The sequence below is a fragment of the Aptenodytes patagonicus genome, chromosome 4 (genome assembly GCF_965638725.1).
Source record: "Aptenodytes patagonicus chromosome 4, bAptPat1.pri.cur, whole genome shotgun sequence".
NCBI lineage: Eukaryota > Metazoa > Chordata > Aves > Sphenisciformes > Spheniscidae > Aptenodytes > Aptenodytes patagonicus.
In genome coordinates, this window is record NC_134952.1 from 13,877,344 (window position 1) to 13,895,996 (window position 18,653).

The following is an 18,653-nucleotide window of genomic DNA, read 5'->3' on the forward strand; positions in this document are numbered from 1 at the left end:
GTTTTACTCCCACTGAATTGGAATATGGCTTTTTTTGCTGAGTGGTGTTATCTATTAGCTATGTTCAGCAGCAAGTATTAGCTGAAAGGATCTCTGGCAATAAGCACAGAATGCACTGCTTTTCATTACTTTTGTTAATAATTTTTTTTAGCGTATGTTCTTCAGTTGAGGCTTCCTGTGCAGCATTAGGTTTGCAAATGCTACCGATAAGCCCATCTTGCTTTGTTTCCATACTTACTTTTGACCTAGCCCTGCAAAGATAAGTATATATGCAGAAGCAGTCATGTCTCTATTTGATGTCAGTAAACGTTGTGGCATCATCAGATGCAGAAAGCCTTGAGACAGTGAAGATGCATAGTTGCAGCGTACTCGATCTGCCATATAGTGTGGCTTAGTGTTTGTGCTCTACATCGTCTCTGTTCAGACCTTTGGCTATATTCCCAAATCTGGCTGCTGAGAAAGCATTCGACATCTCCATCGATACATTGGTAAGGCAGAGTGGGCCAATTCAGTGACTACAAGGCAGTGGTTAATAATAATGCTTACTGTGAAATACGTAGAAATGGACACATCAGACAATAAATACAGGTAAGTCCAGAACTTGTGGTCTCTTACAAAATGGTAAAGGGAAAACCAAATGTTTCCTAAACTGAGAGATGTTTGGCTCTCCCACTGTGTGTCTATTGCTGCACCGAGCAGGTTGCCAGACTCAGCTGTAGTATAGACTGTCCACAAAGTCTGCTATACCTGAGACAGCAAGACCTGGCTAGCATCCCAAAGTTACAGTCTCCACACAAACTGCCTCTAAGGCTGCTGTTCTGGCCGAGATGCTGGAAAGCTACTTACAGGTGCTGAGGAAATCTGAACAGTGTGCAGTCTGGTTAACAGACACTGAATCTCTTTTTCAGTTGACCACGTGCTTCCAGAACCTGGATCGAGTTTACTGACCTCCTTTGAGAAGTGGCATGAGGCAGCTGACACCAAATCCTGTTGTGATTACTCTCTCCATGTGGACATCACCAGCTGGTATGATGGGATTCGAGAAGAGCTGGAAATACTGGTGCAAGACAAAGGTTAGTAAGTGAAAATTAGTAGTATTTTTTGGTTTTATTGAAATAACATATGGAGGTGAAATTTTGAAGTATTTTAATGAATGCATCATCCAGAACAGAAATGCACAGGTGCTGGTTATGTTGCCCAAGGTTCTGCACTACCTTGGAACTTTCGTATTCACTTGCTGCTGTGTAAAATGGACCTAAAACAGTGCATTAGTGCTAGTCAGCAGCAAGGCCAATGGAGGGAGTAGGTTTACCCCAATATAGGCACAGAAAATTAAGATGTGTATGTTGTCAGATACAAATGTATCTCTTTATGCTTGCTTGTACATGTGGAAATAGGCTCAGACATTGCATACTTAGGTTTTCTTTTAAGGTAAAACTCAGAGATCAGCATTTGGGGTAATCAGCCCAGTCACCTTAGATCCTCTGTTTCATGAATGGAGAGAATGACACATTTAAAGGTAGCGGTTCAGATTTTAACTAGTCTGGAATCTGCCCATTTAGCTGCCTCAGATTTAAGCCCAAATATGAAGGGCACATGTGTCTGAGAAACTGTCATCACAGGCTCGATCTCATTTCTCAGCAATGGCTTAGGATAATTTACTTGGTGAGACTGGATTTTTTTATAAAACATGCCTGTATTTTTAAAATAGGTTCAAGTTATTAGAAAAAAGAGAAGCTAAAGTTAGGTACCTAATATTGAAAAAATGTCCTGATTTTCTCAAGTGCTTCGTCTCCAGTGGCTTTCCTTAAAGTTACTAGAAGACACTTTGTTTCAGGACTTACAAAAACCAGGTCACTTATTTAGGAATCTATTTAAGACACGTACGGGCTTGATTCAGTTCAATTAACAGGTCTACTATCATGTGAGATGCTGTAGGTTACCCTATCTGGACTCCAGCTACCACTCCAGAACAGTACAGATAAAACCTCTCATAAATCATTTTCCATACATGCCAGCTCAGTGTGGCAGTTTCATATATGGAGGGCATCTTGGTGGCACCAGATACGTATGTGTGAGCAATTGAATCTAGTCTTCGGAAAATAATAATTTTATCTAGTTCCTTAAAATTCTGCCTAACAGCATGGATTTTCAGTCCAGAAACATATTTTTTCAAATATTTTTTACTTGATACTTCCCTTGAAAATACATGGATATTAATTAAGAAATATTTTCTGAAATGATATTTAGCTACCATGGGTAAATCAGAATGACCCTTGTGTTGGGAAGTCTAAGTAATATGTGTATGCAGCATCTTTTGTAAGGTGCAGTGCTAGTGATTACTTAGATTTGAAAAATTCTCTTTTTCTAGGAATGTACTATCAAAGTAGAAAACCAAAGCAAATTCCTATTTTTGAGTGAGCAGTTGTTTGCTGATATACTGTGGAGGTGCAGTCACTTAGGGGAATTTATCCTATATTGCAGCATGCTAGCAGTACATGTGCTGTATAACAAGATTTTAGGCAACAAAATCCTTCAATCAGCAAGATTACACGTAATTTAGAGAAACTGCAGCTGGTCTTACATAGTTCTTTATAATATAGGTGATTTTTACAAGGTGATGACATCTGTCAACACTGATGGTGGCAAATCTGTGCTGTTTCCCTGCTATCAGTGTTAACATGAATATGCTGCTGTGCATTAGCTGACTGTACTCTCAGACAAGTATACTGTGCCTTGTTTCAAAGGTTAGATACTATTTTCCAGAGGTCCTGGATCACAGATGGCTCAGCACTCCCAAATGTGCCTGGGGGCTTACATTAAAAGCCTGGTGCAGACAGTTAGGTTAATAGTTTTCTCCAACTATTGAAATGTGAGTTTTCAATATAAATCTGACCTGCCTTTCACTCTTCAGAGGAAGCAGGAATCTGTTCATCGGTTCCTGAACCGGGATGCGTGACGAGGCCCTTGGTGACCTCTTTGGTGGCAATAGCATTAGGAGGTCACGTTTGTTCTCATGGATGCTGCACTATGTCTCAGGCAGTCAATGTGAGTTACTCTCGTGTTAGGAGATGCAAGGTGAGGGCGAGTGTGAAAGCACAAGCACAATAGGAAATATTTCAGCGTGGCAGGGGCTTTCAAATGAATGGATAATATCTGCTGATAACTGGAAACATTTGAGCCAGCTGGTGCAAATAGACTTGATGTCAATGGAGTGACACTGGTTTTCATCAACTGGGAATCTGGATTGAATTTGTTCTGGGCTGATTGTCTGGTGGGTGAGTTAGCCAAGTAACAGGGCTCAGTTAATAACATTTCAATGCCGCATGTGCCTAATACAATCTCGGCATGAATAACAGGGGAGCTCACAGAGCTGCTGTTGAGGTGCCCTGTCATGAGATATTATTGAATAATTAATCAGTTTTAAATCAAGACAAAGCTAATTTAAGGAGACACAGGCTTTGGAAGGGCCTGGAGATTTTGTAGAACCAAATGTTGATTATAAAGACTCAGGCTTGTAGCATTTTGGCAGCTAATTTGGGACTGGGCTTCTCCAGTACATGCAAAGGAACAACAGCCTGAAATGTGTCGACAGACGCCTCACTCATTCCTTTAACTACTGCACTTTGTCACTGTTCAAAAAAGCCTGTAGCACTGTCTGAAATTTGGAGAGGATCCTGTTGAGTATTCCTGGTGCGAGAGCAAGCAGGACATTAACAAGATAAGCATTGAGGTCGATAGGCCATGGACCAGGTCTTTTGAAAAGCCACATATTTCCAATGAGTAGATCGAGACACCAGACCAAGGTGTTAGGCAGAGTCTCATCTTGGATACCTATATATGTAAATTGGTGTTATTTTATCTTGGTATCTTGTAAAGGTACTCTCTTTGCAAGGCAGGATGGTTCAAACCATCTCTCCTGTCAGCTGTAAAGGCAGCCTGTGAGGTGCTCTTCCACTTTGTATGTATCTGATGTGGTAGCCGAGGGCGTAGACGTGCACTTAGATGGGAGACCTCTGCTTCTGCACTGTGGGAGCTGTCGGTAAGGGACAGGCTCAAGATCCCATGGCGGCATCCCTTCTACTCTCACTGACTTCAGGGAGAACATTAACATGAGTGGGAGCAAAACTCAGTCATTTTATCAAGGTCTGAAAAGGGCCTAAGAAGATACAAAGGCAATAAAAGAAAAAGGAAGAGAATATATATTACTTGGGTCAATGTATGTCTTACAACCACAGTACCCAGAGAAAGCTGCCTTATCTCCTGCAGAACTGTGATTAAATGAATTACCTTTGGCTAGATCCCAGTGGATAAAGGAGAGCAATAGGTAACCCAGCTCTTTGCTTACAGAGAAATGTGTATGAGAGGATTCAGTCCCGTGCCATCACTGAGGCCAGTCAGCCTGGCTTGGACCAGCCTTGACACATCTCTCATTGCTTCATGTGTGCGTGGTCACCTGTGCAGAAAGGTGGCTCCCAGGTGCAGCTGACATCTGAGACACTGTGTGGGTTCGTGAAGAGAAACAGAGCTTTCCTCCAAGGCAGGTTGGGCAGATGTGATCAGTCAGAGGGGAGATGGTGCTGCAGGCATGAAGCTGTAAGCACTGACCCCATGGAAGGCCCAGTCAAGCTTAAAGGTTTTAAAGCAGGGACATACTAAGTACATTGAAACTGTAATGAGGAATAGGCTGAGGGATTACAGTTAGTAAAGACCACGCGTGTTTTCTGGGAACTTGAGAAATACGAAAATAGGAAGAAAGGACAGGCTCACAGGCTGACGGGGCTCCACAGTCCAGGCTGGATTTGCTCAGCATGGAAGTCAGCAAGGAGGGGCCGGCTCCCGCTTCGTATTTCTCCCTGAGCTGCCTGGCTTTAGCAGGAAGACATAATACCAGGGATCATTTCAAGGTTTTATCCTGCGTGTATCCTAGGGTATTTTAATCTTGTAATTGTGAATAAACAAATTCTCTGTGTGAGTGTGAACAGCCATACCCTCTGCCTGAGGATATCTGCGCCTTCTAGACTCATGAAGGAGTTACATCTTCATCAGAGAGCCTTATTCATTTGGTGTAGCCAACTTGAATAACATGAACAGATCTCTTTCTTCTTCCTCTTGCCCCAGGAAGCACAGTTTTCATGACAGCTATTTTGAAGTGCAGCATATATAGCTTAGAGAGCTTAGAATTTACTTTTCTTTTTAGCTTGAAAACTCTGAGATCAGTCCCTATACCAAACTGAGGATGTTGTCAGCAGACTAAACTAATATGAATTCTTATGTACAGAAAATATGAACAGAAGATGTTTGGAATTCCCATTCCGTGAGAATACCAAGCTGTGTAAATAATCAAATCTTTTAAATAAATAGCAAAACTTGTAGGGGTTTGAATACAGTTGGTTCTTAGCAACCAACACTCAACACTAGCATTTCTTACTGATTTCTAAAATTTGGAGCTGTCATCTTTCATGGGTTTGTATGACTGCCAACATAAATCCTTCCATCTTTGGAAGGTGGAAGGAGAGGTATGGTGAGCTGCCCTTGTAACCGGTTTCAGGCTTTGCTTCTGCTCCTTCCCAGTGTCTATCATCAGCTAAGCTGGGTGCTTTGGGCAGTAGGATCAAGAAAAAGTAAGTCTGTATGCAAATTCAGACACACAGTTCCTACAGCTTCTCAGCACTTTGGGGAAACTTAACTAGAAGTTTATCTATTAAAAAGCACAGTTTCAGCTCAAGCTGAAGTGTTTTTTCTGATTAGCTAAAGAAAGCTAAAAAGAAAACCAGTGATTCACAGAACGTTTCACAAGTTTTTTTAAACTTCACAAACTTTACATGCTTGCTTTAGCCACTATCGCTTGTCTGTGATTTGTCTACAAGCAATCTCATTTGCAGTGGTGGCTGGGTTGCTCCAGGGCTGAACACAGGCAATCCACAGAGTCTAACAAATTCCCCCAGAGAACAGGGGATTCAGGCTTCTAGTGCTAGTAGCTGTAATGCAGCTGTGGAGCCATGCTTTATTTCGGGCAATCACTGGTGAAAAGCCTACTCTGGACAAATATTCTATGACCTATTTTTCCTGAAGTTTTTGTTCAAATACAGTTTAGGAATCCACTTACATGGCAACATCTTTGAATTTTGTCTTGGAACAGGTGTGAACTCTTTTCAAGTCTACATGGCCTACAAAGATCTCTATCAAATGTCCGACAGCCAGGTATTGCTCTGAATGCTTGTCATTGCTGTGATCTGTCCTCTCTCCTGTGATCTTCCTCCCAACACTTGAGGAGTTGCTAAGGTTGAATCCCAGAGAAACGTTCCCACTGACCTGAGTGGCACTGGGGGAAATGTGCAGTGGAGGAGTTCTCCTCTGGAGCGTCAGTGCCAAGCAGTGTTGAACATCTGCATGTGTTCCTTCAAGTGTACGACATTCAACTTCTGCAAGGATTATCTGGTGTCTCCCAACATTGCAACCACTCAGCACTGCTCAGTATTTTGCTGTGCACTTTATTTTGCTGTTACCTTTCAAGAACTCTAGGTCAGAGAGGGAAGAAAAGATGAAGCACTCGAGGCGGTGGCAGTTTTAAGATTTCAGGAGTTTCTCGGTTGCTGCAAACAGCTAAATGGAGTTGCTCTTTTGGGAGAGGTGGCCTTTTCTCATTAGGGCTGGAGATAACAATGAGCTTGTTTGTCCAGAGCTCATTACACATTCCAGACTCTTCAGCTTTCCCATTCATAAGTACCAGGTCATTGTAAATGGACAATGGCATCTGTTAGTAATAATAATGTTTGCTTATTCAGTTGAGAAAATGTTTCTTTCTTACTTATTCCCAGAGCTGTAGCTCTCGGTCTCTTAAAGAACTGTTGTTACACCTCCAATCCATGTGGTTTTAATTGGAATTTTAGACATAATAATATATAAATATTCTCTGAGAGGCAGTGCCTGTTAAATTCAACTCCCTGTTGGAATTGCCAAGAGAAATACATCAAAATGTTTAATGTGTGGCTAGACTAATGCCTGTTACCTTGTTTAAATGCTCATGTTGCAGGCTGTGTATTCCGACCCATTCAATGCTAGCTGAAGTGCCCTTGTGCAAAAGTGGGCACTGAAGAAACCGTGTCTTCAGTATTTGATCTGTGTTTGGAAACTGGGCTCCCATGTTGCTGAAGTCTGGTTTAAACAGGGAACACGTTAGCTGAATACCTTTTGGAAAGGAAACTGAATTTCAGTAGATCTATGCTTAGAAATTCTCAGTAAAAGCAATAGGATCAACTATTTCCATTCTGTAAGGATGGGTTTTGAATCTTACAAAGCAATAAAAAAAAGGATGCTCTAGAGAAAATATTACAACATTTTAAGATTAAGAATTAAAGATGATGGTGAAAGCTTGACACTATCTGCTCTAAGAAGATGGTGCAAAATGGCTGCACTTCAGAAAAGAGGTGTTTTAGCTGTACTAAAAGTGTCTGTAGTCCATGGGAATACTTCCATTTTACATTTGCTAAAACTATGGAAAAGAGACTACTCACTAAACTTAGGCTTGTGTGGGAGGGTGTGAAGAGGTAGCCCTGCAGTACAAGAGGCTGGGGAAGGCACTATGTCCGAGGGACATACAACCCCGCTCGGGACTGTTGACCCTGTCTCGGTGCAGAAGGGCTGAGGCTTCTCCTGGGGCTGGCTGGTGTGTAAGGGGTGGGTCAGTCAACACCAAGCAGTGAAGCTCTGACTCTATGTAGAAAGCCAGGAGTGGAAAAGGGAGATAATTCGCTATTTGCCTAGATAATTACCAGCATAGAAGGAGCAAAACTGAGATGAACAGAGAGGTATGAGTGTTAAGTAATGTGTTTTCCTTATTCAGCAGTGTTTCCTTCTTTGTACTACCTGCAGCTTTATGAAGCCTTTACCTTTCTAAAAAGCCTTGGGGCTGTTATCCTGGTTCATGCTGAAAATGGAGACTTGATTGCTCAGGTGAGTGAACTGTCATTTTTGCTTCACTTTGTGAGAAGATAGACACAAGAGAGAAGTAAAACCCTCCAGTCAGAGTATGGGTAGGAAAAAAGGAACTACCTGGTAAGTGCCTTAATTGGGCCTGATGCCCTACACACCACTGGTGTAACCCCTGGGATGAGAGGATGGAGGCCCTTCTGCCTGCTTTGGCAGAGCATCTGTGAGGTAGAGCAGCGATCCAGACAGCTCCTTGCCTAGGCAGCAGATGAAGACTGGATGAGGGGGGCAGAAGGAAGCAAGAAGAGCTCTTCTGAATCTGGCAGAGGCAAGTGAAGCAGAACAACGTAAAGCCTTGTTTCAGAGATCTCTGAAGGTTGAGAATAAGAGACCACCGTGATCTTCTAAACATTTCAAAAATGTGTGTTAAAGTGTAAGTCATGCTCTTTGAAGATGCTTGTCAGAACCAGGAAACTGGGCTCAAATTCAGTATGTTCCATTAAAATGTCCTGGATCCCCAGTGCACTCTTTGCAGGTCAGGTCCCCTGTGTAGGTACTGTCCTCACACTGGAGTGTGCTGTAGCTCTGACCTGTGCAACAGAGGTATCCCAAGGACAGCAGTCGATAGTAAACCTCCTGCTGGTCTTTCTATAAAGCAGAATGGTTGGGTTTGGGTCAGTATTGTTATGACTCTATACATCTGTGGCAGATTAATCTTTTAAGGCTGTGTCGTGGTTTAACCTCAGCCGGCAACTAAGCACCACACAGCTGCTCTCTCACTCCCCCCCAGTGGGATGGGGGAGAGAACTGGAAGGGGAAAAGTGAGAAAACTCGTGAGTTGAGATAAAGGCAGTTTAATAGGTAAAGCAAAAGCCGCGCACGCAAGCAAAGCAAAACAAGGAATTCATTCACTCCTTCCCATGGGCAGGCAGGTGTTCAGCCATCTCCAGGAAAGCAGGGCTCCATCGCGCGTAACTGTTACTTGGGAAGACAAACACCATCACTCCGAATGTCCCCCCTTCCTCCTTCTTCCCCAGCTTTATATGCTGAGCATGACCTCACATGGTATGGAATATCCCTTTGGCCAGTTTGGGTCAGCTGTCCTGGCTGTGCCCCCTCCCAGCTTCTTGTGCACCTCCAGCCTTCTCAGTTGGTAGAGCATGGGAAGCTGAAAAGTCCTTGGCTAGTGTAAGCATTACCTAGCAACAACTAAAACATCGGTGTGTTATCAACATTGTTCTCATCCTAAATCCAAAACACAGCACTGTACCAGCTACTAGGAAGGAAATTAACTCTATCCCTGCTGAAACCAGGACAGGCTGTTACAGAGATGTATTACTCTTCTGATCCCGTGTACGTGCGTAGAGCCCCTCTGAGGTCCATGAGGCTCCGAGTGAGCTGACTGATTTATCTGCTGAGCTCTTTAGCTGCTGGTTTATCCGCTAAGGACTAGGCTGCAGAGCTGACAGGGAAATTACAATAGCTAAAAACGAGTTGTCTTTGAGATCTGGACTAGGGAAGCCACCTTGTCTCATGGTTAAGGGAGAACCTCAAGTGAATGTTTGAGTGGTTGGGCAGTGTGTAAGGGCTCTTGTCCACATGGATTTATTTTGTTGTTTTTCCTTCAGTGGGATTCTGTCCTTAATCTGCCTGGTAGGAATTTACCACCTTTGAGAGCCTTCTTTCCCTTTTCCCTTCAAGTTTGGCCAAAATAACCACTGGGCTCAAAAGTTAATAGTGAGGAGTCAAAGCTAATAGTGAGGAGTCAACAGGCACATACAGTGCAGTTGTGTCCTTCCCCCGCTGAAACCAGGTGAAAACCCTCATTTGGATTCAAGAGGAAAAAAAAGATGATTCCCCCTGAAGATTAGCATGATTTAAAACTACCAAAATATATAATTTATAGTTTTACTACAGTATAAAATATCCAGTAGAACGAAAATTAAGAAGAAGAAACATAATAAGTCAATATTACTGTAGGAATGGCAAAATGAAACAAATCAAATGCCAGCCATGATGTTTTGGTATGTTCCCCATTAAAATCAAGGTGCACTCGTGGAATTGCATTTCTGATACAAATCTATTTCAGTTACATTTTTCTTTGATCAGCTTTAATATAGAGCCATGGAATATGAACATACAGGACAGAAAAATTATTAAGTAAAGAGGAAGTAGTAAAGAAATGTAAATTATGTTACACATCAACATATTTCTTTGCCATTGCCATGTCTCATAAAATCAGTCTTTCCTTATGCTTTTATTTAGAAGGATTATTTGGACAGTGAAAAGAAAGCTGCCTGCAGGGAGGTTTTGCAGGACTATTCTGTGTGAAAATCCAAATTTGATCTTATCAAACAAATATTCTATCTTACTAGCACTATCAAATCCTCTTACAGTGGGTAATTTTATCATATGATCTGATTTTATGACTTCCTTCAAGATGCAAAGCTATCCTTTGTGTTCCGTTCTTTGCCATCTTGCTATTTTTTGTGTTATATGGTTGCAACTTTATTTTTTGTTGTATTTTAATTATCTGAAATCTTTAACTGGCACTATTCAGAGCTGTTGCATTAATGATGTAGAACAGCTATTTTTAAGAATACCTATGAAACGTTATGATTTTCTAACCAAAATAATCGTAATTACAGAGTCAGATTAATACATTCCTATTAATGCCTCTTCAGCCTTGATTGATTGCAGCAAAGGCAAAAGTATATGTGAATATTAACTTGCTCAGGTTTTGCCGCAGTATATTGGTAACGTGCGCTTTTCACCCTCGGGGACCTGGGATCAAATATTTATTAGATGACACAGTAAAGTATGTTCGGTAACTTCATCCTGGTCTCTAGGGGACATTTGTCTGTATCACAGAGTCATTACATGTGTTGAACTTGGCTCATTAAGACCTGTGAGCAGGGCAGGCCAGGGTTGGAGGTACGTCAACAGTTCTGGTCCCACTTCTGCTCTGCTGGCAGACCTGGATCAACCTCAGATCAGAAGTGGTTGACCACCATTTTCTACAAAAAGGAAAATTTATTCCAATACTACTGCTTGACCTTAAATTAAAAGATAGGTGAAGCTTTTCGTCTATTTTTAAAAAATTATCTCACTGCTGTGAAGCTTGATAGGCACAGATTTTTTTCTGACAAACCCCCATTGGTCCTAAGATGGGCTTTTTGGTGTGGGCACAGTCCCCTCACAACTGGAGGGCACTGTTTTGCTTTCGTGAAAACATAATTTTAGTGATTCACTCTGTAGGGAAAAAGTGTTAAGGAAAACTGGATGCCAAAGGCAAGACTTTATCTGGTGAAGTGTCAGCAATGCTGAAAGTTTAACAAAGATAACAGCGCTTCATGGATTGCAGCCAGAGAGGAACTTGTGCGAGTGAAGAAAGAATCGCGGGCTGGAAATATCCATAATTACTATTTAGTATATTGATTGAAACCTGTTCCCTGGGTTGGTGTCTAGAGAGCAGAGGAGATTTCCGATGGTGCAGCCCAATGGCTCGAGGCACAAATATGCTCTATCGCACTGCAGCGACAAACCTTCCCCTGAAATCTGCGCTGGCTGAGTGGAGCAGATGCCGGCGTGGCATGGGACCAGTTTATAGCCAGTGTTTTCAGTCCTCCTCCCCTGGCAGCAGGCTTATGCAGCTGCATTTACACAGACAAAAAAGGGGCAGTCAGACAATATGGCTGTTAATCTGCCAGAGGATGCCTGGTGCAAGGGTCTCATCCTGGAGCGGTTGTCAGCATTTACCTCTTGTGTTGTAGGAACAAAAGCGTATCCTGGAGATGGGAATCACCGGACCCGAGGGACATGCCCTGAGCAGGCCCGAGGAGGTAAGAGACTTCACTCATTTTGTCGTTCATGGAAATATGTTGTCGAGCATGTGGTATCGGAGCTTGGCTTCTGTATGTGCAGATGATAGATGGATGCGTGGGGAAGGGCAACAGTCTGCTTCTCCCACGGCCTCTTCCAGTATTATTCAAAGCCTTGAAAAGTCCAGGTCCCCTTCAGCCTGTTTGTTAGCCTGAAATACTCTTTTGCTGCTGCAGCAGGTGCGTTCCCTCGGTCCTTGTACACTCAGGAGTCACAGCCCCTGCTGCCCCGGGCACGGGCGTGCATGTATTTTTGAGTGTGACCCTTATGATTTGATTCATGACGACAAAAGTATGGGCTTATCAGGGTAAAAATCAGCAGTGCAGCTTGTGGGTTAGGCTTTGGAGTAACTGCATTCATTAAAATGCTTTGGCTGAAAACCTCCTATAAGATGCATGTGTATGTATATACATGCATATATATATGTATATACCATGCATGTGCATATGCCCACATATAAATGTACGTTTATGCCGGCAGATACATTTGTAGTAGAAATGCAGGCTGTAGAAATGCAAATATGTGAGAATGGAAAGATGCTGCCAGGCAGCTCAGCTTATGCAACTCTCTTCTAATAAAAGATCTGGCAAGGATCGTCTCAGGCATATGGAAAGCGTTTCTTTAATGATAAGGAAAAGGTGGAGACGTGGATGTCCCTTAATGTACACAGTTCAGACCGTTAATGGGATGATGGAGGGCGGTAGTGGGAGGTGACTGTTTTCCTTGAAGACTAAAGAGACAAGGCCCTGGGGATTTGAGGCTAAACTTGAAGAGATTGTTGTGGTTTGCAGATCTTTGTATAACCTCTCCCCAAGGCAAAGGAATCAGCTTAATCGGTCACATTCTTCTATTGAACTGTTTATGTACTTTTTCATTTTGCTGTTTAACTTCCACCTAAATTATTCTAAAAGAATGGAGTCATTTCCTTTTAATGAGAACAAGGGCCTAAGGAAAATCTGCATTTGCAGTTTCCAGAAAGGAATATTGCGTCTTTCTGACTGTGCATTTGACCATCTCAGCCCCAGCGCTGAGGTACAGAGGTCCTGCCTCCTTCCCTGGTCTTCTGCAGGTGCGTTTGGGGCTTCCAGAGCAAATGTTGTGATTAAAGTCCTAGGAAAACCTGAAGCGACAGTCTGATTTAAGAAAAAAATATTTTACAAAACTGTGAAGAATTAAGCCATGTGGTTTTGGAAGGCTAAATTGCTCAACTTTTCTAGCACAACTCTTGGAGAGAAATTTCTGCACCAACGAGTCAGTATTTTCAGTCACTGAAATGGACTTTTAGGAGTTTTAGGTATTAAATGCCGATACTGTGAGTCCATCTGGGAAGGAGGTATAAAACTGATGAGTGGGAAAAGGAGTCTCCAGAGCCCCTGGAAAACACTGCTGCTCTGTCTGAAGATGACTGTTTCGTGTGCCTACGTCCCAGATGGCTCCCTGGGAGGAGATTGCCCTTACGCTTGCTGACAGAGGGGACATACTGGGCGATGCTTCAAAGGCTTTTATGGATTATGGGCTAAATTCAGTCCATAGTGCTGAAGCTGCTGTTTGAGAATACTTTACATTCACTGTTATCTTATCCTTATGTAAAGATTGCATAGGGTAAGCTGCCAGGGACAGCTCGGAGGTTGTCTCCGAGCTAGGGCAATGTTTCCTTGCTTCGTTCTCCTTCCAACTGCAGGGTAGAAGTCTGAAGCAGAAAGGTGGGAGGGAGGTAAGGAGGAGACCCATCAGCTGCTTGGACGTGACCTTTCCTGGGGTGCAGGGAGCCAGGGAGCTGTATTTGTGCTGGGGCAGCTGTACCCCCCATTAGCGAGTACAGCCTGGCTGAGGTTACTCCTAACGCGAAGTGACTGAGGTTGGGTTAGCTCCCTGTTTCCCAGCACTGTGTCTTTCTCTATGGAAAAAGCAGAATCAACCCCTGAAGAGTTGTTGCTAAACAGTGAGAAATATGGCTCAGTCCTCCAGTTCATTTTTTCTTCAGTCTGCTTTTGCAGTTAACTTTTTCCTCCTTGTTTTCCTCAGCTTGAAGCAGAAGCAGTTTTCCGTGCCATCACCATTGCCAGTCGAATAAACTGCCCAGTGTACATCACCAAGGTGATGAGCAAGAGTGCGGCTGATATCATTGCACTGGCCAGAAAGAAAGGTAAGAGACTTCCTTTTCTCCCACAAACTCGCTTTTTTGTTGAATAGAAGCTCAGTGGAAAAACCTGTACATCTTGACCCAAATCACAAGATCTAGGGAGCAGTTACCAAAGAATGGTAACGCCATCACAGACCCTAAATATTTATGGCTGGGAAAGATGAAGGGAAATCCTTCTACATTTTTCGATTGAGAAACTGTCCCCACAAATTGTCCCCTTGAAGATTGTGTTGTAACTCTTCTTTATCCTGTCTTCCCTTTTACCTTTCCCTTAGACTGCTGGATCTCTGTTCATGGGAGGGAGATATTTTCTTCCTAACAGGGTCTAGCACATCATCTGTGCCTTTTGGGGGTATTTCAGGGTATTACCCTCTGAGGGGTGGCTTGGGCGGTGAGCCTGCTGTTAGAGATGCCTGGTGCTTGCTCCTGGGCTCGCTGCTGGAGGCTGACCCTGTCAGATGTGCACTGGGGACATCTGCGGGTTGACACTGCTTGCTGGGGCCGTGGAGGGATCCAGGTTACAAAGCACCCAAAAGGGACTTGTGAGCCTGGTGGCAGCCACTTTCAAAGCTGCATTTGCAAGTCAGGATTGTTCTGCTGGTTGATGCTACAAAGCGTGTGAGCAATATGGAAAAGCCAAAGAGCAAAATATCGTCTTGATATCTGTATTCTTGGAGACTTGGAGTATGGTGCTGGGGACCATATGCTGTATCTGCTGATGCTGTGCCCAACCTGGGAGTAGTAAAAAGGCATCTGTCTGCTGGAGCCCATCCTCCACCTAAATGCACTCCGAAGCAGAGCAACGTAGAGAACATGGCTGTGATTAAAACAGTACAAATTAAAACCAGATCTGAATTGTCTCCTTCTGGATTAGAAAGGGAGCTTTGTAAATATGCTGATCAAAAGCATGTGTAGCTCAGAGAGCCTCCTGATTAATTTTTTATCAAACGGACAAAGCCAGGACTGCTTAATTCTCTGGGAGCTACGCTGGCCATGTAACAATGCGTAAATTATACATGGCTGCATGCAGCAAGCAGTATAATGTGCTGAAGAGAGGGTGGATTGTAATCAGTTCCTGTATATCTTTGCTTTCCCCAAGGTCCCCTTGTTTTTGGAGAGCCGATCACTGCCAGCTTGGGGACAGATGGGACACATTACTGGAGCAAAAACTGGGCCAAGGCTGCAGCTTTTGTGACCTCGCCACCTCTGAGCCCTGATCCTACCACTCCAGATCACTTAAATTCGCTCTTGGCTTGGTAAGACCTTCATTTTTTTTACAGGCTGATGGTCAGGCAAGTGCAAAAACCACATGGGATGGAGCATCTAGGGATCAGCTCAGTTTCCTTTAGACTAGTCTCATACACGAAACAGCAGAGAAGGGCCCATAGAAAACCAGGGATGGTTATATCCCTGTGTTTAGGCTGTCAGTCAGGTGAGCAGGCATGGACTCTCCAGCTCCTGGTTAGCCTGTTAGAGAAGTAACTGCTGGTTCTTCAGGAATGAGTTCTTTTTCTTTCTGCTTTTCAAGTGATTCCTAGTTGTACAGCTAGATAGTCTTTAGCCCAGGACTTCAAATGGGTTTTCTCCCTAGTTCTCTGTTTTCTCCAGCCAAATTGTTAATATATGATTGGATGGCATCCTCACCATCCAGCATAAGCAACAGCCTGCTGGATAGATCCCCATCTGTGAGAATAGACTCAGTTTTAAGCCCCCGGTCATATCTGGCAAGCACAGCTCCTGAAATCGGCGTTGTCCCTGAATGCAGAGATACCTGGAACCGAGAAAACCTTCCTGGTGCAATTTTTGCCAAAGCTGGAGCAGGGCTGTAAGCTGTGAGCACTTTTGAGAATTAGGCTGTCCTAAACTAAACTCTAAGTGTTTGTAGCAGAGTTCAGTGGTTTTAACCCCTGTGTATTGCAAACTTCTGACTTGGTAGTTTGCCTTCATCTGGGACGGACCAAAATCATAGAAGTTTACTTGTGTTTAGTTCTTGCAGCCGTGTTTTTACTTTTAGCTTGCCTTGTGTCTTTATAGGTTCCAGGGTCCTCAAGCTGTAAGTCGGCAAAGATAAGTGGTACATATAGAGAAGGTATGTCAGGCAGGAGAAAGAGACCAGAGTGGATTACAAAGGAGACTGCCAGGGACTCAGGTGGAGACAGGCTGGTGACTGGAGGCCGTCACTTGACAGGATAGGGGTATGGGCCGACTCTCTTCAGGTTGGTAGGGAGAGGGTTATCACTAGAGAGATGAAAGGAATGTGGACAGCAGAGGGAGAAGTGTCTTTCTCATATAGAAAAGAAGACATCAGCAATGCCTTGCCAGCAACCCAGACCGTAAACTTATCCCTGAAAGTATTTCCTGCCTGTATCCAGCTGTGGGTCTTCTTTAGCTTAAGCAAAAGATCATCTGCTTTGAAATGATAGGGACATTCACAGCTGAAGTCCCACCAGGACAGATTGCTAGTGCTGGAGTGAGGAACCCAGCTTACCATTCAAAACCTTATTTAACGCCATGTGGTGGCACTCATCTCACCTGCTGCCTACGCTTTCTAGGGTTTCCAATGCTTTAGACAGAGCAGTAGAATTTCAACCCTAAAAGTGACCCATTGCTCTTCAGAAAACATTTCCCCCTGAGGTTAGTTTTCCACATGACTAACTGGCAGGCTGTATGGCAGGCAGTGCCAGCGTGGTTGGTAATACAAGGCCCTGCATGTGTAATTCAGGCTTGGGCAGAGCTGCCCTTTAGGTGGATGGGGACATATGTGTGAAGGGAAGTTGCCATCAATCAGTGCCGCTGCTGCGGTGCGCACATCTCTCCTTGTACACGGCGGGTCAGGCTGTGCAGTCCCCCAAACCCGGGTTTTAACTCAGCTGCCTTAACGATGCTGCATTCATAGCACTATCCATGAATGCACAGTTGAGCTCTGAGTTACATGCGTTTCTGGTAAGAATACGCAGGAATTTGTTCTGTTGTGATGGTCTGGTGGCAGAAATGATTTTCCATAATTGAGCTTTCTGTTCCTTAAAACAAGGAAGAAAAATGACTTTTCTGGTCTGATCGGGCACTGTTAGCACTATAAAGAGTGAACCTCATTGTGTGAGGGTAAGGCTCTTAGCCAGCACATGTGAATGTGTATCAAAATGTTTGGCTCTTTACTCTATCCGGCGTGGCTATGTGTTTTCTAGAAGAGAGTCCCAAAATAATAGTATGTGGATCAAAACAGATTAGCTAAAATAGCAAGAGAATTTTTAGAACTGGAATCCAAATAATGACTTTTTTTAACACTAACATCAGAAAGACAAACTGAGGAGTCACAGAAGTTTTCATTATCCTCCAAACATGCAAAAATGGCTTTTTTTTTTCTAGTGGCTTAAAGTCCTAGATCTTAAATGACAGCAGCTTAGCCAGCTTTCAGTTTTAATACTTTAAATCTATACTGTGAAACTGAAAAAAGAACTGTATATTTTATCAGTCTTCTGTGCATTTGTGGGGAATTTTATGCAAGGATGATGGTAAAGACAGTATCTCACTTTTCTATTGCACTGTTCATCAGGAGACCAATATTTTACATTGATTAAAAAATCCTTACAACATTCTTCCTCTGCAAGCACGCAGCATACTGCTTGTGCTGTTTTCCACAGAAAGTGTTGATTTTTCACTTTGAAAAGTTGAATGTGTAAAAATCTAGCACGTCTCATGGGGTTTACAGATTGGATTTGCCTCATGAGATTTGGTCCTTGTTTCATCTATGGGCCATGCACCTGAGGTAGCTTTCATCTTCCATGGTGCACTGCTGTGTTATTGACGCTGTGATATGCCATCTCTTCTGAACTAGAGATGTGAGATCTTGGTGCTTCATGGAATACGTAATCTGCCGTGAAAAGCCTTGTTTATGGTGAAGAATAAGACGACAAGGTATTGATGTGGCATTTAAAGATACACATATGTCCACTGTTAATTCCCACCACTCCCTCTTTTGGAGATGTTTTCCATGGTGATCCCTTCTTGTCTGTCATTTTGTCAGCTGATCTGATGCTCATCCCCAATTTGACAGTGGAATATATCTAGACAGTAGGAGTGCCCGTGTGGTTAACCCGGAGGTGTTAGGTGGCTCTTGAGCTGCATGCTTCAGCTGCAGAAGTCTTCTGTTGACTAGGCAGGGGAGTGCAGTGCATGTCATTAAATGTCATTAAATGTCAGAGGAGAAGGAAAACGGAGTTCAGAGGAAGCAACTCCTTTTCATCTTTCAGGTGTAGGAATTAATAGCCTGGTGTAAGAAGCGCAACATAACCTCAGGGAAATGGGCCTGGCTGTGACATTCATGTTTTCATGGTTGTATTCATCAGAGTGCAGAAAAGAGAGAGAGGGTAAGCCACAAGAAACTTAGCTGACAGAAGAGCAACAAAAAGGAAGAAATGGCATTGCAATCTTCTGACTTTATTGTTGTGTTAGAATAAATGAATGTTTAACTGGTAGATTTTGTTTAATCCTATGGAGTAACACCAGACAGTCATTAATAATCAGGAATAGCTAAAACATAGCTGCCTTTTCACTATTAAATACATGGGTTTGGCTTCTGCTAAAAAATGGACGGATGGATGTGAGCATGGTGAAGAACCAGAAAAGAGGCCAAAGGTTCTTCTCTGACTGTCAGCAATCATTGGGGCTGGCAGCCCAGAAAATGGCATTAGAATTA

General features: G+C 43.2%; 1 protein-coding gene across 2 annotated transcripts in view; it reads left to right on the forward strand.

Moving 5' to 3' along the window:
• CRMP1 (collapsin response mediator protein 1) overlaps positions 1–18,653 on the forward strand; it is a 51,491-nt gene that overhangs the window by 22,910 nt on the left and 9,928 nt on the right. For both annotated transcript variants that reach the window (XM_076335919.1, XM_076335920.1), the window contains exons 4-9: positions 909–1,073; positions 6,143–6,204; positions 7,876–7,956; positions 11,706–11,774; positions 13,840–13,960; positions 15,057–15,213. In XM_076335919.1, the coding sequence (XP_076192034.1) occupies positions 909–1,073; positions 6,143–6,204; positions 7,876–7,956; positions 11,706–11,774; positions 13,840–13,960; positions 15,057–15,213 (655 nt within the window). The remainder of the gene's footprint in view (positions 1–908; positions 1,074–6,142; positions 6,205–7,875; positions 7,957–11,705; positions 11,775–13,839; positions 13,961–15,056; positions 15,214–18,653) is intronic.